General features: G+C 44.2%; 2 protein-coding genes across 7 annotated transcripts; both read right to left on the bottom strand.

Annotated features, from left to right (window-relative positions):
- Nucleotides 1-1,875: 1,875 nt before the first annotated feature.
- On the bottom strand, nt 1,876-6,223 carry stx6 (syntaxin 6). Its single transcript, XM_037249564.1, has 8 exons — nt 6,034-6,223; nt 5,047-5,216; nt 2,989-3,083; nt 2,859-2,921; nt 2,676-2,780; nt 2,495-2,601; nt 2,321-2,415; nt 1,876-2,170 (listed from the first exon to the last, which is right to left on the bottom strand). Exons 1-8 carry the CDS (start codon nt 6,066-6,068, stop codon nt 2,094-2,096), a joined length of 747 nt encoding a protein of 248 aa, XP_037105459.1. The 5' UTR covers nt 6,069-6,223; the 3' UTR covers nt 1,876-2,093.
- Nucleotides 6,224-6,668: 445 nt separating this feature from the next.
- Nucleotides 6,669-11,751, bottom strand: LOC119121641 (ELAV-like protein 1). Of its 6 annotated transcripts, none has more exons than XM_037249466.1 (7): nt 11,512-11,751; nt 10,532-10,628; nt 10,354-10,416; nt 10,110-10,278; nt 9,035-9,138; nt 8,248-8,690; nt 6,748-7,204 (listed from the first exon to the last, which is right to left on the bottom strand). In XM_037249466.1, the coding sequence occupies exons 2-7, from the start codon at nt 10,565-10,567 to the stop codon at nt 6,886-6,888; spliced, it is 1,134 nt and encodes a 377-aa protein (XP_037105361.1). In that variant the 5' UTR covers nt 10,568-10,628; nt 11,512-11,751; the 3' UTR covers nt 6,748-6,885. The 6 variants fall into 6 exon arrangements, with proteins under 6 accessions (XP_037105356.1, XP_037105361.1, XP_037105359.1 ...); XM_037249464.1 differs by having other exon boundaries at nt 8,248-8,473; nt 8,537-8,690; nt 10,110-10,416; nt 11,512-11,749; XM_037249463.1 differs by lacking the exon at nt 11,512-11,751 and having other exon boundaries at nt 8,248-8,473; nt 8,537-8,690; nt 10,532-11,081.
- Nucleotides 11,752-20,307: the final 8,556 nt, after the last annotated feature.

Raw genomic sequence — 20,307 nt, 5'->3', positions numbered from 1 at the left:
ACGGCAGATGATTGTTCCCTATGCTTATCTCGAATCAAAATGCTTCTCTTTGCGGTCATCCGTAAAGAGACTCACACGGCTTCACACAAGCAACTCAGTCACAGGCCATTCCATTCTAACAATGGAAAATTTCTCAGCCTTTTTGTCTGTTTTTGAAGCCTTTAAAATGTCACAAGTTATTATTACTGACAAAATTTCACGACAGTTTTGTTCCTTTATTTCAAAGTCAAAGTCTGCTTTATTGTCAATTTCTTCACGTCACCCCAAAATGAACACAAAGTGAACCGGAAGGGCCCCAACATGAACAGTAATTGAACTGGAAGTGCCCCAATTTTAACAGGAAGTGGACCGAAAGTGCCCCAAAACAAACCGGAAGTGACCCAAATTAACCGGAAGTGACCCAAATCCAACCGGAAGTGACCTATATCAAACCGGAAGTGACCAAAATAAACAGGAAATGACCTTTTTAAACCGGAAATGACACGCATAAACCGGGAGTGACCTCATCTAAACCGGAAGTGACCCAAACAAACCGGAAGTGACCCCAAACAAACCGGAAGTGACCTTAATTCTACCAGAAGTGCCCCAAATAAAACCAGAAGTGAACTAAATTAAACATTTGCTCTAACTTTTACAATTTTTGTCCGATTCAACCTGTTTCAACTTTAGAATTCCAAAGTGAACCTCTTAAACCCGTAGTTTTCCTTTCATTCTAAATTTCAAAAATGTTTGGCGCAATTCTTTTTTAAATTCCCATTCATTCTCTATGAGGATTGAACATTTGCTCTAACTTCTACATTTTTCAACCGATTCAACCTGTTCCAACTTTCAACTGTTCATCTTTTGCCTACCTATTCCACAACTTCCCACTTACCAAAAATTCAAAATTTTCTATTTTGAAATTCTCGCCAATTTCTTCAAAATTTCATTTTTCAACTCTAATTTCTACATTTTTCAACCGATTCCACCCGTTCCAACTTTCAACTGTTCATCATTTTCGTACCTATTTCACAACTTCCCACTTACCAAAATGTATAGATTTTCAATTTTGAAATTCACCACAAATTCTCCAAATTTTCGTTTTACACTTCTGTTTTCTACATTTCTCAAGTTATTCAACTCATTTCAACATCATTCTGCAGCATTCCCCAAGAAGTTATTCAACCTCTTCACCTTCACACGCATTTTCTCCAGAAATGGCATTTTCTAGTTTGTCTACGATGTCTGGGTTTTTACTTGTGCTGAAAACATGGATGGCTAATTGGTAGTAATCACACCTGACGTTTTCGTTGAGATCTGTTGGGTCCATGGATGACAACAATGAACTTGACCGAATTTGTTGGCACTTGGACCTTTTTTTTTTATGCATCCAGGTTGGTCTTCCTGTTCGTAGATTTTCTATATTAAGGAAGAGGTTGCCATTGGGTGTCCTTCACCGAGCTTCCGTTACTATTTCAGGCCCGCCCAGTCCGTCCAAACACAACCCAGACAAAAGTGGAGGTAACACGTTTGGGACAAGAAATGGATTTTATGAATTGAAAAAGAAATAAAAATATGTGGTTTTGGTTCCATTACCAGCTGCCAAGCTAATCTTCAATTTAAGTTCATGGTACTTTGTCATTAATGAAACTTTTTAAGTGTGTTCATAGTTGAATGTGGGGTGTCATGAGACATCTGGGTCGTGACCTTTGTGACGATAAGCAGGTCAGATAATGGATGGATACTTTTAGAATGGCTTTAGGCAGGGCTGTCCTGAAGAGCCCCTATCCAGCCTATTTGAGATGTCATCCAACTGCAACACATCCGATACCATGGATGAGCTCAGCAATAAGTTTGCAAAAGCCTGATGATTTGAATCAAGCAACGTTGGAAATACAGCCTGGGTAGGTTCTCTCAGGACAGGACTTGGGCAGCCCTGGCTTTAGGGCTGCTTGTGACACCTGCAGGACAAAAGGTGAACTGTGCAACAAAGAATCGAGTCAGTCTTTCACACTGAAAAGTCCGCAAAGGAAGGGAAGAAAACAGTCGCCACTCAGCAGGAGACAAAACAGACAACGACCTCTGGTCCGGGAGGATGAAGACGAGTCATCGTGTCAGAGGATGACGAGGAGCAGGAGGATGACCAAGAGGACAGCCAGCAGCACACCAATGGCGCACCACTGGCGACGGTCTGCGCCGTCATCCACGGATGGGGAGATTGAGGGAGGGAGAATGGGAGGTGAGGGAGATCAGGTGTGAGAGATGCCAGTTGGCCAGCCCAAGTCCTTCTAAACCAGCAAGCAGGAGGTACTGCGGCCGGCCGACAAGTTTGAGTGCCTACCGCTGGTGATGTGGGACACTTTGGCCAGTTTCTTCATGACGTTGTCCAGTCTGGAGTGTGTGCTGTCCATCTCCTGGCCAAAGTCGTCCAGCATACTGCAAAAAAACAAAGACGCACACAACTAAGTGCCGCTTTTCCTCGCCTGCCGTCATGGCGGGAGCGCGGCCATCTTACACAGCCTGTTCGTCCAACTCCAGGCCAATCCTCTCTGACATGTTCTTCAGGACGCCAATGGTTCCCGAGACAAGCTCCAGCTGTTCGTCCTGCTGCTCCGCCATCAACTGACAGGAAAACCAAGGAATGAGCAAAGCCGGCCGGCGAGCGGTTTTTGGGCCGGCCGTGCGTCTTGGCCAACCTGTTGCTGAAGTTGCTGGTTCTCGATGAAGTCGGAGTTAGTGTCGTGCAGGCCACGCGCCGGCGGCTGGTACACGTCGCATTTGGCGCCGTCGCCGAGCGGCACCTGCGCACACACCACATTCTTCAGACCTTACCGCCTGAGCACACGCATGGTCATTTGCGCCGGAAGCCGATGGAGCACCCGCTTGTCTGTCCCGTCGGCAAAGGCCACGGCCGGACCACTCGTCATGTGCTCCTTCATTTGCTGCGACGGGAGGGAGGAATGTGACAAGTAGCTCAATGCAAGTCATCCACAATGAGGCGTGGCGTACCTTGACAATGCGTCTGGTGCTGCTGATGAAGGCTTTTCTCTTGACCAGCTCATCGGCATCCAGGTTGAACTTCTTGGGGTTGGACTCCACGATGCGTTGACTGACTGTTAAGAAAGCAGACACTGGCGGGCCGGCTTTGAGCCAAAGGGCGGGCCATGTTCTCGCTTTCTCAGCGTGGACTGGACGGACCGCTCTTAAAAGCTCTGAAGGACCTCCTCCCTGCCACCACTTCAAGAAAATCTCATCAGAGTAAAACTACTGTGGCGCTGAAAGTACCTAGAATGCACCACATTCCTTTCACAGCAGGCATAGCCTCGGCCTGAGCGTGCTTGATCCTGAACTCTAACCCCAGAAGGGTATTCCAGAAAGTGGGGGAAACTCTGAGTTATCCGTTCCAGAAAGAGAGGTAACTTAAACTCTGGGTCAGTTACTGCGGTAACTTACTCTATGAACATAACCTGCTCGCTGGCAGGTTTACTATAAGAGACCCAGAGTTTCAACCTGTCTCCTCCCACACAAAGAAAGCGGTTAATCACGGATTGGCTGTTCATTCAAAATCCGATCGACATCGAAGCCTTAATAATTCGAAACACTTTACGTTGCGAGAGAATCTTCCGACCCAGATTAGACGTTTTATCATTTCTCAAAGAATATATTTTCGAACGCTACCGCTTTTCTTTGAACAGTATAATTTATCTCAATAACCTTCTCCGTGGGATGCCTGATAGATAGTGTAGTGGCACACTCACCTGTCTTGGGTGCAGCACCGTGAGTTCGATTCCCACACACCGCAGATGAGCACTCACATCAGACCAAACTTTACGCATAGCAATACGTTTGTTTTGCAAACGGCGTTTTCTTTATAATATCAGGGATGCATAACATTACTTTTTTCTATTGGCTGAGCAGAACTCAATGTTTGTTTTAAAATAGTATTTTAATGAGTGTTGCTGTAGGCTAGTGTCACATTTTAAATGACTACAACATAAATGATGTTCATGTCAAGTATTAATCCACGAAGTGTAGAATTAACCGAGAAGATGTGGGAAAACATTTTGTTTGGGGTTTAAATTATTTGAAGTAGCCACTGATTTAAAATTGTAGTCTAAATTAATATTGACTTTGTTTTATAGCGTAAGTCCATTTAAAATAATTAAATTAAAATCAAAGTGAGGTGCAATCACAGGCTAGCAAAACATGCCTTATCTTTTTGACTAATGTTTTTGTTTCATTTTGAGCTGCTTCCAGGTCCTTGTTTCTCCTGTCGGATTGCACTAAATGAAATTCTGATTTTATTCCTATTTAAATTCATAAATATAGGCTATGCTACCATCTTATGGTTAGACGTTACATCAATGAAATAGTACATTCAAACCTGCGCATCAGGCAGCAATTTCCTCCTATGACGTCTCGCTCTCCTTCGCTGCTGCAGCCGTATTAGATTTGCGGTGAAAAATACGTTTGTACTCGCTTGCATAAGGACCTCTAACTCCATTGTGGTAAAATAAAGTGATCTGTTTTTTCCTCAGTTGTCATGGTGACTCGTGGCTTCGGGGCTCGATTGATGATGGGTTTTTATAGTGGTTGTGCGCGCGCATAACTCCAGGTTAACATACTGAGAGTTGATTGAACTAACTCAGATCATCTTTTCTGGAACCGAATACTCAGAGTCTCCATTCTCAGGGTAAGTCACCTCAGAGTTCAAGGATATACTCAGAGTATGTTGAAGCTGCTTTCAGGAATACCCCCCAGGTGGAGTTGATTGTCAACCTGAACACACGATAAAAACGACGACACACCTTGTATATTTGAACACATGACTTGCTTCCTTTTCAAATACATCACCAATGCTAATGCTAAAGTCAGGGAGAAAATCCCACTCACACGCGAACATTAAATTAGCATTGACTTCTGGGAGCAACAAATATTCACACACAAACGCTGTCGAGAACTCACGCGCACACACACGCACACAGCAAATAGAAAGATCGCCTTGTGAAAAAGCTCAACTTTCTTCTTCTCCTCTTCTAAGCAGCTAACTACACTGGGAAAGGATATTGATGGTCTCATCAAGGTCTTCCAGGTCCCACTCAATGGAGCGCAAACTGTTCCTCAGCTCATTCGTGGTCCAGTCCATCTCCTCCTTCGAGGCTGCACCCCCTTCCAGCAGCAACTCTCTCCATCTGTGATGGAGGGTTTGAGCGCCGCTCACGGCCTTCTGCACCTCCCTGTTGACGAGCAAACAGGCAAAGTTGGGGGTTTCCAGCTGTCACGAATCATTCTTGGGCAACAAAAACCTGGGTGCAATAAGAGGCGAGCTTGAATCCAATTCAATGGAAAGTCGCTACCTCCGGTAAAAACGAACAACAGTGATATTTCCTATTTACTCATCACTTGTTCAGGCCATTCCAGTTGTGTGTCGTAGAATTGTAGGACGTATTGGCTTTTGACTCAAAGTGTAAACCAGTGCTTCTTAACCTGGGTTCGCTCAAACCCTAGGGGTTCAGTGAGTCGGTCTCAGGGGTTCGGCAGAGCTTCCACTGCAGAGGTCCGAACACACCTGGTTTATTGTGTAAATTCGTGATGACGCATATCTCGCAAATGCAACAGCAGAAGTCAAAACTAATTTTATTTTTTAACTAAAGAGGGGTTCGGTGAATGCGCATAAGAAACTGGTGGAGTTTGGTACCTCCAACAAGGTTAAGAACCACTGGTGTAAACCATGTGAGCCATTAGGCTGAGCCTGTCATTCGTTGTAAATACGAGATGAATTGTTGATTTGAGCTATTATCAACGCACCTTTTTTTCACCTAATTACTGTCAAACGAATTGTTTAATGGAACGAGTTGATTACGAATATTGCTCTATTATCACATGAACTACTTGATTGTTAGGAATATAAGATAAATTATTTAGTGAAAATCATACGTTATATGCTTGAACAAGTCTATATTTTGGAGATTTAACGCCGACTTGTTTGGTTGTGCAGAGACACGGGATGTGCCAGTGCTAACACGCTAACAGTTTCCCATAAGCTTTTCTGACCCTTTGACGACGAAGAAGGGGTCTTCCATGGACATGTTGCCGCCTCCACTTCACTCCATCACTCGCGTCACACCCACGAACAACCTCGACGTCCAGTACGGGAGCCTTTTTCTTAAACGCCGTTTGTTTACATCAAGCTGCTGTAGCTGCCTTCGCAACGGAAGTAGCAGATTGACGTCATCCGGGGGGGGGGGGGCATGTATGCGCCTGCTGCTATCTTGCGGATAGAAAAGGAACTACGGTATACAAAACCCAGCGGCTCACATACCACATTGCTCCAGTTGAGGTTACTTTACGGAAATGTATATATAATTCAATGAAAATGAAGCCCAGATGCATTTATGATCAATACATCTTTTATATAGCACTTTCGCAACGGCTTTCGTTGAAATAAAGCGTTTTACAAAACCAATGACAGAAAATAATAGAATATTGATGATCAACATTAATGATCAACATTGATGTTGCCCCAGTGCGTGGGAAATTTGTATGCTGACAGCACATAGCCTACTATGATACCGCAATGATACCATAGTTGCTTGTGATATGTTGCATTACTTAGCTACTGAGAAACTTCAAATGCTTCTTGTAAATCGCTACTTATGTCTACGGAAGTGAATACTGAGCAGCATGGCTGATTTTTGGGATGGGTTTTTATTGAGCTGAGGTGGTTTGGAGAGAAACAAGCAACATTGTGGGGAGAAATGTAGTCTGTGGATGAGAAGGGTTTGCCCTTGTGACAAGTGAAACCAAAGCAACGAGTTGAGCTCAGGACAGCCAAAATGAGCGTACGCTCCACAGGTGGACAAGGTAAGCCCCACAGAAAGAGAGCAACAAGCTGGGACCTGGGGTCTACTTGTGTCCTTTGCTGGTCTTGAAGGACACCTGGAGGACTTTGTCCCCCAGCCTGTAGCCATTGAGGTTGTGTATGGCCATGGCCGCCTCCTCGTAGTTGTTCATGGTGACAAAGCCGAAGCCTTTGCATTTGTTGCTGCTGAAGTCACGGATGACCTTGACATTGCTGACGGCGCCAAAAGGTCCGAAGAGCTGCCACAGCATGGCCTCGTCCGCTTCCTGGCCCAGGTTGTAGATGAAGATGCACCATCCTGACGGGGTTCCCGAAGCCCCTCCTCCTCCTGCGCCCATGTGCTCCACGCTCATTGGAGAGAACCTAGAGGAGAAACAGCTGTTATGTGATGGCAGCGATTTTCGCACCACCCCGCCTTCCCAAAAAAATCCCAATTTTTCTGTAAATTTAAAAACCACATCCTGTGGGAATTCCCATATGCAGGGATTAAAGCAAAAAGAAAAACACACAAAAGGATCACTTACAAGTTGGGGTACTTCCATGTTGAGGTACATAAATATTGTACATTTTTATACCAGGTATGATGTGCCCTAATTGCAGTTTTTCACCTGGGTTTAAACCCTCAAAAACAGCCTTATTTTTCTTTGCAAAAAGTGAATCGCCATGGCAACGGCATGTGACAGGGAAAAAAGCATTCAAAAACCTTTCATGAATGAAACACCAAATGTTTGAAGATGATCGGAGAAAAACTCTAGGAGTTTGTTAAAACATTACCTCTGTCCAAAGGGCGGACTTGCTGCATTTAGGTAGATGAAACGTAGAACCGTGAATAATTTGTCAAACCTTTGTAAGGGGAGCTATGAATCCTTTCTTGAAAATCGTACAAGAGGTCTCAAAACTATACGTAGGCGTTTATGCCAGGTCTAATGTGCGTGCAAAGTTATTAAGTTTGCGTTCAAGGTCCGAACAGGGCTAGGCCAAATGGCCCAAAATTTATATCACTATCAATTGCATGCCTTCACAGTGACGATACATCATCAAGATACAAAAATTATATATGGGACGTTTAGCAACGCTAAATTTGTATAGTTCCGCAGCTTGTGGCGACTAAACAGGCAAGATGAGCGTAACGATTTCAGTGACAAGGACCGCGTTGTGTTTACGTTTCCTGGTGACTTATGAAAGGCAATGGACAGACATGAGCGAAATGGCACCTTAGCCGCAGGGAGGCAGCTCATTGCCTGCTCTTTGGCATGGTGGCCAAGAAAAGCGGTATATGGTTTTGCTTTTGTATTGTCATTGTCCTTGATTCATACTTGGCCTGACTTTTGTGATAAGCCAATCCAGTGACCACTGTCTGTGGCTTGTTCTTTCCTGAGCACATGTATGTGTGGCGTGGCGCGTACCTGAACCTCTGTGTCTGGTGGTGCACAGGTCCAGCGAAGCGTCGCGATTGGCCATGGTACATTTGTGAGACAAGCTGAGAGTTCCTGGCCTGGTTGGGATTGGCGGCAAACTTGACCGTGATGGGCTCGGAACCGCCGGGCGGCGTGTGCCCGTTGAGCTCCTTGATGGCCTCTTCCGCCTCAGCCCTCTTGTCGAATCGGATGAAGGCCACGCCCCTCGACAGACCTAAATGGCCGAGCGCATGTGTGAGCTGGATGTGACTGCTGCCTGGCATGCGTGTGTGCTTACCTGATGCCTGGTCCACCAGCACACGGGAATTGATGATGTGCCCGTAGCGAGAAAACATGTCTTCCAGGTCCTGCTGGCTGATGGTGCGCGGCAGGCCGCTAATGTACAGATTGGCATCTTTGATGGTGTCTGAGCTGGGACGCGCGTACGACACCTGCAGCAAAAGACCAAACGCTTGAACAAGCTGCACAAAGTCAGCTTGGTCAAAAGAAAACATTGACATATTCAAGAGCAAAATTTCATTGGCAGCATTTAGGCAATTTCATATTACATCAAAACAAAAGCCTCAAACAGCAACGTTTGTTCATAAAAATAGAAATAAAAGACATCAAAACTTGATCAAATCAAAACAATAGGTGACTAAAAAAAAGTCAGGCACAATAGAAGTGACAGATTGCTTTGTTGAAAAAAACAAAAACAAACGACAATGTTGAGTACCTTGTGGATGCTTGAGAAAGAGCACCCCCTACAGAGCAGCAAGTGAAAGTGGAACTTTACCTTGATGGTTTTAGACTGAAGCCTCAGGCCGTTGAGGGAACTGATTGCCCTCTCGGCATCACTAGCGTTAACAAAGTTAACAAAGCCGTAACCTAAACTGTTTCCTAGAAACACAAAGCAAAACAACAAAACAAAAAACAACAACAAAATGACAGAGGTCAACAAAAGTGCACAGTGTACAAATGCTCGCTAAGGCTGCATGACCTTTCCACCGGCTCAGATTTTACAAAAACACAAAAGGTTGCTACAAATCAAATACATTCCCTTCATGTTGACGATCACAGTGACTCTTTGACAGCGGGGCCAGTTCAAGAAACAAACAATTTAGAAAAAGCTCACAGGTCAACACGCCCTCGACGCAACATATTGTAAAAATTCGACATTCAAACAAACACAATGCAACGCCGGTTCCCAAAAACAAGGACAACGGTCGGCGGAAAAAACAAACGGCCGCCTGAACAGCATTTGAAAGGGAACCGGTCGTGGGTGTGACAGACATGGAAAATCCAAAATAAAATAACAAAAACACACCATTTGGAACTCAGGTCTTAACTGAAAGACATCATGACTGGAAATGATTGTTGTGACACGGGACCCGTTGCCGCTGCCCGTTTGCAATTGGCCCTCGCTTCAAGGCGCAGGGAATGTGCGGGGAGCGCCCGCCGTCGTACATGTTAAGTACGTCCGATGTAGACCGAGCATATTTCCGTTCCAGTGGCGGTACTAATTCCCTTGAGCGGCCAATGGCTGGCTCATGTGAGCGAGCGAGCAAGCGAATGCAAAGGGAGGCACTTCCCAAGACTAATTCTTTCAATAAAATGTCATGACATTAGATGCCAACGCTGTACCGCTTCACCGCATCGGGGATAACGTCAGGCGCCCAGACAAACTTTCTTTTCTTTTTCTTTCTCTCCATAAAAAAACAAAACAAAAATAACCTAGGAGCACAGTGGGCCTGAACTGACACTGCTTCACGCCCCGTACAGGTCACTGTCATTGTGGTAGTCCGCCGCCGCTAACGTGACAGCATGGTGGTGTGAGCGGCCGCAATGCGATTCAGCAAACAGTCACATACCTGCGACTTTGTCCCGAATCAGCTTGGCCGACTCCACCTCGCCGACATTGCTGAACAGGTTGCGCAGTTCCTCCTGGTTCATGCTTTGCGGCAGGTAGTTGACGATCAGGTTGGTTCTGGCGTTGTCGTCCTCGGCGGCGTGCTCGCCATAGCCGTTGTCGTACATCTCCTGCGGACAAAGCGTCATGACATTATCAAGCACATGGACATGGGCGGGCCGTCGCGCCCCGCTGTGCAAAGTCACCTTTGCTCCGCCGGCTCCTTCAGCGTCTCTGATATCCTTCTGGGACGCCTGCACCTCGCACACCTGAAACACAGCCTTTGGGTTAAAGGGTCACCTGCCGACACACAAGGCAACCCTTTTCAACTTTGTGACTTTCTCCCACAGGCCAACTCGGCCAGGGTTCAGAGGCCTCTCTCACCTTCAGGTACCTCACGTGTCCTCGTCTCAGCGCCATGCGATTGACTGACCAACTGATGGATGGATGGATGGATGGTCTGTCTGTCTGTCCGCCCGCCCTTGAAACACAGTTGCGTGCCTGAGCAACAGCCCACGACAAATACAGTTGTGCATGCGCAAATTGATACTTTATTGATCCCCAGAAGCAGGTCATGTGCATCATAACGTGAAGGGGTGCCAGTGTGCCACAAATATCGAAGATGCAGCAGGTTTTGCATTGTCTCTTTGAGAGCGGTTATTGAGCAGTGATCACCAACTCGCCATGGATGACCAGGACAAATTCTTTGATGGGTAAAATGTTGAAGACTACTTGAAACAGAACTTACCCTGTATTTTGCTGCTTTTGAATATATGTTTTCCTTTACAAACGTTTTTTTATTAGGCTGTTCATTTTCACAAACTAATTATGAATGGATGAATGGATAATGTGTATTTATGCAATGCTTCTCATTTCTTGTGTAATTTAATTTATATTTCTTAGCCGTGCATTCGTTGCAATTACCTTAGACTGCTGTGTTTTTAAATGACCAATGTGTGAAAGTTAGTGTATGGGGATTTTTTGTTTGTGGGGGGGGGCTAACCACTTTGTAATTGTGTCTTCTTTGCAATATGGTAAGACGGGCATAAAGGTCTCAAGAAGTTGGCATGATCGTGTTAACTGCTAAGAGTGTTTCGTCTCCTGATAGATCCTTATCAATTTCGTGATTTTCAACGCTACCTAGGCCAGTTTGAGGTTTCCGTTATGCTAGCCTGAGTGCAATAGTTTCAACAATAAGACACTCGCAACCCGAACGAAAACCCAAGTAGACGCATTTTGCAAAAGTTGACTCTCGGAAAATTTCGGGGGGCTGAATGTGATGGAGGCCACGACCTAGCAGCCAATGTTAGCCTCGGCGCAAACAAAGAAAATGATGGCGGGAAGAGGGAGCGACACGTTCTTACCTGGAACGACGAAAGTGTGACAAAGCAAAAAAAAAAAAAAAAAAAAAAAGAACTTCTGGCGCGTCAAAAAATTCACAACAGGTCTCGGAGGCGATTGGATTCCAGCCTAGCGCAAGCTCACTCGAACAGGCACCTTCAGAATCACGCTAAAACTAACGCCACGCCAGAAAAATTTGTGCGCAAGGCCGCAGGGATATTTTCCCCCTTTTCTTCTTCTTCTTCTTCTTCTTCTTCGTCTTCTTCTTCTTCTTCGTCTTCTTCTTCGTCTAACGTTTAACGAGGGTTGGCCAACTCAAGCAGTGCATTACCGCACCCCAGAGGTATGTCATGTTAACTGCTTCCATGCCAATAAATCATTATACAGTAATCCCTCCTACATCGCGGTTCGTTTATCGCGGCTTCAGTACATCGCAGATTTTTTTTCCAAATAAAAAAAATCAGAAATTCACAAATTCAAAATAAAACTTCTAAATTGAGGAATTATGGCACGAAAGTTGCCCACACGCCAGCAGAAGGCAGGGAGTGTCCACACAATTGCAGTATGTACACTTTACCTTTTTATAAAAAAAGTTGTTGTAATAATAAGCGTTCTAAAAACATATTTACAGTAGTGTACCTTGTTATAAAAAATCGTTATAATAATAAGAGTTCTAAAAACATATTTACAGTACGTACACTTGTACCTTCTTATAAAAAAAAGTTGTTATAATAAGAGTTCTAAAAACATATTTACAGTATGTATACTTTAGCTACATCTACATATGTTACACCAGGGGTCGGGAACCTTTTTGGCAGACAGCCATAAATGCCCATTTTTTAAAACTAATGTTTTTTCCATGTATAATGCGCCCCCATGTATAATACGCACCCTAAAAATGGCATGTCGATGCTGGAAAAAAGCCTGTACCCATGTATAATACGCACCCAAATTTTGACTCCTACTTAAGTCCGTAAACGTAAAATTATTTCAGAAAAAAGATCATCTTTGGGAACAACCGGTTGTTATTCTGCCGGTCAGTATCACTGCGCATGCGCTAGCAAACTCGATAGCGAAGAAATGTTTCGGATTTGTGTAGGGTACATTGTGACAGCAAACGAGCAGGTGATCGAGCAAGCGTCTGATACGAGAGCATTGTGTTCGTATGGAGCGTGTTTGAAGTGAACAGCAGAGAAGAAAGGAACAAGGCAAAGTGTTGTGAAATAAAATATTACCTGTAATACGCATTTAGGTAGAGAACTGAACTCCCGCTCTTTATATAGCTGATGTGTCAAAAAAAAAAAAAATTGTACCCATGTATAATGCGCACCCCAGATTTTAGGACAATAAATTAGTTACATTTTGCGCATTATACATGGGAAAAAACGGTAATTTCCCGTGAGAGCCATACCATTTAAAAAACAACGATAGGCTAAATACAATTAAATACCTGCGTGAAGCTGGGCCCCACCCCACGCAAAATTTAAGCAAAATAGTCGGTTAAATACCTGCGTGAAGCTGGCCCCCCACCCCACGCAAAATTTAAGCGGGGTGGGGGGCCAGCTTCACGCAGGTCAATTACCTGCATGTATTTTAATTAAGGCCAACGATTTTTTGAGTGTACTAATGTATTCTTTTTAATAACGTTTTTATATTGCAGCCTAGAAAAAAAACCTCACCATTAATGAGACTTCTGGGGCTGCATCTTAGGGATTGCTAACGTAAAATTATTTCAGAAAAAAGATCATCTTTGGGAACAACCGGATGTTATTCTGCCGGTCAGTATCACTGCGCATGCGCTAGCAAACTCGATAGCGGAGAAATGTTTCGGATTTGTGTAGGGTACATTGTGACAGCAAACGAGCAGGTGATCGAGCAAGCGTCTGATACGAGAGCATTGTGTTCGTATGGAGCGTGTTTGAAGTGAACAGCAGAGAAGAAAGGAACAAGACAAAGTGTGAAATAAAATATTACCTGTAATACGCATTTAGGTAGAGAACAAACTGAACTCTCGCTCTTTATATAGCTGACGTGTCTTGCGCATCCGTTCTGCGCATCTGTAATGGCGGCCTCCGTATGATATCCGGTTTGCGATGGAGATTAAAAAACAAACAATATTTGACAATAACACACCATCAAGGATTTCACCATCGCATCAAACGATGTGTCGTCAATTATGAATTTTACTGACTAAGTGTGTTGGGCAGGATGGCTGAATGCGATGCGCGATTGACGTGTCTTGCGCATCCGTTCTGCGCATACTGTCATGGCGGCCTTCGTATGATATCCGGTCTGCGATGGAGATTAAAAAACAAACAATATTTGACAATAACACACCATCAAGGATTGCATCATCGCATCAAACGATGTGTCGTCAATTATGAATTTTACTGACTAAGTGTGTTGGGCAGGATGGCTGAATGCGATGCGCGATTGACAACAAACAAGAAGAAAGGTGATTTCAAGTTTTATTTCGAGGGAGATTTTCTTCAAAAATTGTTGTACCCATGTATAATACGCACCCAAGATTTTAGGACAATAAATTAGTTAAATTTTGCGCATTATACATGGAAAAAAACGGTAATCACTTGCAGTGTTATTGGAATTTGGAGCTCATCCTCAAGAAATATAGTTGTATCATCAGCCAACTCACATATCATAATTTGGTCATTGTTCAAATCCAGACCTTCGATTGTGGAATTTTTAACTAAATTGGACAAAATCTCTGCCACCATTATAAATAATAAAGGGGAGCTTCCACATCCTTGTCTGATTCCTCATTCTATACTAAATATTTTATAAGTTCCCTGGCCTATGGACACACAACTATTTATGTCGAAGTAGAGCATACTATTAATATCTTCAAAATGTTCCCCAAATCCAAAATAATTAAGTGTTTCTAAAATAAAAGCATGTTCAACTAAGTCAAAGGCCTTGTAAAAATCTAGGAAGAGTATAAATCAGAATCAGCCTTATTGACCAAGTTTGTGCATGCCAAACATGGAATTTGACTACGGTTGATCTCAGCCTCTATACGACATTTAAGTGACTGACAACATTCAGACAACTAACAACATTTAAGTGGCAAGAGCAGAATGTTATTGCACAGTGATGTCTCTGAGTCTCCAGGAGTGGTGTGAGTTCATCAGAGCGACAGCCTGGGGGAAGAAGCTGTGTCTGCTGGTTTTGGCGTACAGCACTCTAACGCCGTCCGGAGGGGAGTAGTTTGAACAGACTGTGACCTGGGTGAGAAGGGTCTGCAGAGATGTTACTTGCACGTTTCCTGGTCCTGGACAGGTACAAGTCTTGGATAGATGGAGGTTGGTCCTGATTATCTTTTCCGCAGACCTGATTGTCCGTTGCAGTCTGTGCTTGTCTTATTTGGTGGCTGATCTAAACCAGACAGTGATGGAGGTGCAGAGGATAGACTGGATGATGGCAGTGTAGAAGGTCTTCAGCAGCTCCTGTGGCAGGTTGAACTTCCTGAGCTGTCTCAGAAAGTACAACTTCTGCTGGGCCTTCTTCCGGACAGAGTCTATGTGGCCGGTCCATTTCAGGTCCCGGGAGATTGTGGATCCCAGGAACTTGAAGGTGTCCGTGGTGGGAATAGCATTACTGAGGATGGTGAGGGGTGGAAGTGGAGAAGGGTCTCTCCTGAAGTCCACTGTCATCTCCACAGTCTTGAGCAGGTTCAGCTCCAGGTGGTTTTGGCTGCACCAGTGGACCAGCCGCTCCACCTCCTGTCTGTACGCAGTCTCGTCACCATCCCGGATCAGTCCGATGAGAGTGGTGTCATCCGCATACTTCAGGAGCTTCCCAGAAGAGTCGCCCGAGGAGCAATCGTTAGTGTAGAGAGAGAAGAGCAGTGGGGAGAGGACGCACCCCTGGGGGGCGCCAGTGCTGGTGGTCCGGCTGTCGGATGTGATGTCCCCAGTCTCACATGCTGTCTCCTGTTGGTCAGGAAGCTGGTGATCCACTGACAGGTGGAGGTAGGCACTGCGAGCTGGATGAGCTTCTGGTGGAGGATGTCAGGAGAGATGGTGTTGAACGCCGAGCTGAAGTCCACAAACAGGATCCTGGTGTACGTCCCCGGGATGTCTAGGTGGCGCAGGATGTAGTGCAGCCCCATGTTGACCGCATCGTCCACCGACCTGTTTGCCCGGTCGGCAAACTAAATGTAAATCTTGCAGTAGTTTTTTTTCTTCTTTGTTTTTGAGTGTTAAAAACTTACAAAATGTATACTTTTTTCTCTAATCCTGAATTTTAGAAATTCCTATGTATTAATAGGACCAATAATTGTGTTGTAATGTTCTATTTCAGTAATCAATTTTTTTTTATCTTGTTACAGTACTCTTCATTTTCTAAAAACTTGGCATTAAATTTCCAATAGCCTCTCTGATATATTTTCTTGATGGCTGGTTCTAAAGTTAACATAATAAGACAGTGATCTGATGAAGGTGCATTGGACTTGGAAACCTTTGTAGTTTGAGATATTATATCGTCAGTGCCCAACCAGTAATCAATTCTGGATCTACAACTTCCATTCGGTTTAAACCATTGCGGATTTTTTTTCCGAATTAAAAAAATGTTTTAAAGTCAAAATAAAACTTCTAAATTGAGGAATTATGGCACAAAACTTGCCCACACGCCAGCAGAAGGCAAGGAGTGCCCACTCAATTGCAGTGCGTACACTTGTACCTTTTTATAAAAAAAAATTATAACAAGAGTTCTAGAAACATATTTACAGTGTTGTACCTTGTTATACAAAAAACGTTATAATAATAAGAGTTCTAAAAACATATTTACTTGTACCTTGTTATAAAAAAATATATAATCATAAAAGTTGTTCTAAAAACATATTTACAGTATGTGTTAAGAATTCTCCAAGTTATTTATGTTATTCAGCCGTGCTTTGATTTGAGGTAGGGTGATTTATTTTGAAGGCTGTTTTCTGGCGATACCGCTTCCTGTTTTACGTTCGTGTACATATGTCTGTTACAGTGGTACAGGAGTCATTGACGATGTAAGTGGGTCTCCTAACGAGAAATGAACGATCACGTGTCTAACCCAGTGACGTGCGGTGACGTTCATGACTGGGGATGCACTGACGTCACCCCCCTGGTAAAATTTGTCCGGCACCTAACCGTGTCACAAAAAAGGTTGGGGAACGCTGCTCTATAGTGGCTTATTCATTATTTAAGTTTAACTATTTTAACTCCGTTTGAAAAGACATGCTCCGAAGTCCCGTTGCCGAATCAAACATTTAACTCCGGAGTTGGTCTTACTTTACTGATGACCTCCTGCTTTGACCGAAAAGCCATAGTAGAAAATCGTTTGGATATGTAATCCTCCATTGTAAAACGAAATGTGAAAACGGGGGAAAAAAACCCCGAATGTAAAACGAAATAAATGGAACCTGCTCCTCAGTTATTCACTGTAAATTTGAACTGGAGATCTCTTATTCTACAGCAGGGGTCACCAACCTTTCTTAAACCGAGAGCTACTCCCTGGGTACTGATTAAGGCAAAGGGCTACCAGTTTTGACACACACTTCTGAAATAGCCAATATGCTCAATTTAGCTTTCACTATGTGTTATTATTGTCATTTCCAGTTCACGATTGTGAGTGATGTGAGTCACCCCGCTCACTCTTTGTTCGATCTTCTGCCCTCTGGGAAGAGGTACGGGAGCCTGCGCTCCCGCACCACCAGACTCACCAACAGCTTCGTACTCCAGGCTGTTAGGATCCTGAACTCTCTCCCCCCTTCTGCGTAGCGTCCTGTACTTTTGCGCTATATTCTGACTGTCTGCTGTATGCACACTTGCTCCGTTTTGCTCCTCTTATTTATTTATTTATTGTGTTATTTGTTTATTTATTATTTATTCATCACTCTTATTATTCATTGTTTGTGCCTTCTTGTTTTTATTTTGTGTTGTTTGCTTGTATGTATGTCGTGTACTATGTCTTGTCACCGTGGGATAGTGGAAACGTAATTTCGATTTCTTTGTGCGTCTTGGCATGTGAAGAGGTTGACAATAAAGCAGACTTTGACTTTGACATGTAAGTGTGATTTTAAAAAGAATAGCAAAAATACAGTCAAACCTCCGTTTTCGACCACAATCCGTCCAGAAGGCGGTTCAAGAAGCGAATCGGTCGAATTCCGAATCTATTTTTCCCATTACAAATACAGTGGAGCCTCGGTTTTCGAACGTCCCGGTTCTCGAACAAATCGGTATTCGAACAAAAAATTCGAGATTTCTTTGCTTCGGATGTCGGACGAAATTCGGTTGTCGAACCTCGCGAGATGAGCCGAGAGGACCCACATGCCAATTGACTCCATTCGTTATTACGTTCTTGTTACTCTGAGGATTGCATCAACTCTAATCATGCCTCCAAAGGAACAGGACTTTAAAAATATTTTCTAAATTTCAGCGAAGGCTCTGTCACAATAATGCGACCAGCACCGTGCAGTTGCGCGGTCGGCGACGCCCTACGGTTGCACGTTCGGCGGTGCGCTACAGTTGCGCGATCGGACAAAAATTAAAGTCCTGATGTACTTTCCAAAATTTAAGTGGACCTCAGTGCGCAGGGAGCTTAATTTGATCCAATCGCGCAACTGTAGCGCGCCGGGCGCTCACTGTCGCATTGCTTTAAGAGCGTCTTTGTGTTTTAGGATGGCTTTACTGCTCCCACTTGCTTTCTTTGGAGGCATGATTAGGGGTTAATACAATCCTCAAAGTAACGAAAATACAATAACCATGGAGTCAGTCGGCATCCGGGCCGCGCGGTCGGGTTTTCTCGGGTCCTCCCGGCTCATCTCGCGAGGTTCGACCTCCGAATTTTGTTCAACAACCGAAGCAAAAAAATCTTGAATATTTTGTTCAAATTCCGATTTGTTCGAGAACCGGGACGTTCGGAAACCGAGGTTTGACTGTAAAATAAATAGATGCAGCTCACTGACAAGTGCCACTATTTGAGCTAATTTTAGAACAGTCCTGCGGGCGACTCATGCGGTCCTCACAGGCTGCCTGTTGGTGACCCCTGTTCTACAGGTAGGCGCATGAAGCATCCCAGGATCACTCGCACCCCTTGCCATAAGGCTGGAAAAGCTTTTTTTTGTTGCCTCTGTAAGGTCTCTTTTCAAAGCCGTTTTGTTCATCTAAAGAAACACGACGTTACAGACAGATGACAAAAACACTAGATATTATATACATCAGCTTAACTACGGAAATGTGTTAATATAGCCACAGTGTTTGAACACTTAAACAGCGACATAAAGTGTTGGAATAATTCAAGTGAAGTCTTGGCCTGCCAGACCTGGAGGCTTTGTCTTTACGAGTTTATGACTTTCCTTTTATCTAGGTTCTTCCTCTTTAGTGACAGGGATGTCTTTTGATCCCTGTCAGCCATATGTATCCTTCCTGTCCTTATGTTGTCTGTGTGGTTTTGTTCCTGTAAGAGGTGTTGGATTTTGTCCACAATTTAGGGAGCGCGCTATCTGCGCCTCACGGCAAAAGCCATTGCCAATCACCTGTTATCCAATTTACTCACTGCGTGCTCGTTTGATTTCTTCAAATTTAGGAAAATGCTAAGACACTGTAGCAGAAATAAGACTTACACAGGTTGGTTGAGTTCAATGACAATTCTTGTTAAGAAAGCTCTGTTTTCAGGAAAGTACAATACAGCGCTGGGCCTTTCGTGCGACCATGCTCAAGAGCAGAAAGTCTCCATTCAGAAAAGGCAACGTTCAAGGTTCTTTGGTCAGCTTATATTCAGTTGCACGTGCCGGTGTGCGCCGAGTTTGATGGGTGATGAGTCAGGGGGTGGGGCAAGTTCGCAGGAGATTTTGATTCCATGGGAGTGGGTGCTGGTTCGGTGAGAGCTGGTTCCGCGGGGGGGTGTGCTGATTATGGGCGATTCGGTGTGTGTGGGGGCTGTTGTCTTCCATCCCGTCTTTCGGCCTTGGCGATCATCTTTGGCCGGGTTCTTGGCTGTCTCCCTCTGGCACCTGCTGGTTTTATCTCCAAGTGACCTTCCTGTAAACATTCTGGTAAACATTCTGCTCCATTCTTGCACATACACTGTCGCACCTCATCCATTCGTCATTCTTTCAATTTTGTCATTTTGTACGGAATTATGTGAGCTTTTGGCTGTGACATCATCAATTTATTAATGTTCCCTGACTATGCAAAGTTTGTACTCACCACTTACCATGTTTTTGTTTGTTTGTTCTTTTGATACTCCATGTACTTGCTTACGTCATCATATTCTTAGTTTAATCATGCTTCCAACCATATCTTTTCTTTGTTAGGCAAAATATTTCCCTCTGTCCAGAACGTTCAGTAGTAATCGAAAACTGGCGTCTAGCATTAGTCAAAACATAAGATACGATCAAGTACTGAATATTTTTAGACGACTTTGGCAGTGTCCGTGGTTTAGAAAATCATCAGGCATGCATTAAACAGTTCCTTAAGGGTCATTACCAGCTCAGTGGCCTAGTGGTAGAGTGTCCGCCCTGAGACTGGAAGGTTGTGGGTTCAAACCCCGGCCGGGTCATACCAAAGACTATAAAAATGGGACCCATTGCCTCCCTGCTTGGCACTCAGCATTAAGGGTTGGAATTGGGGGGTTAGATCACCAACTGATTCCCGAGCGCGGCACCGCTGCTGCTCACTGCTCCCCTCTCCCCCAGGGGATGGATTAAAATCACACGGGGATGGGTTAAATGCAGAGGACAAATTTCACCACACCCAGGTGTGTGTGTGACGATCATTGGGACTTTAATCTTTTTAATCTTTAATTAAGCTATTCAGACAATA

This window comes from Syngnathus acus, chromosome 4 (genome assembly GCF_901709675.1).
Source record: "Syngnathus acus chromosome 4, fSynAcu1.2, whole genome shotgun sequence".
In the NCBI taxonomy this organism is placed as follows: Eukaryota; Metazoa; Chordata; class Actinopteri; order Syngnathiformes; family Syngnathidae; genus Syngnathus; species Syngnathus acus.
The sequence above is the reverse complement of the archived record's forward strand: the minus strand, read 5'-3'. Positions and strand labels throughout refer to the sequence as shown.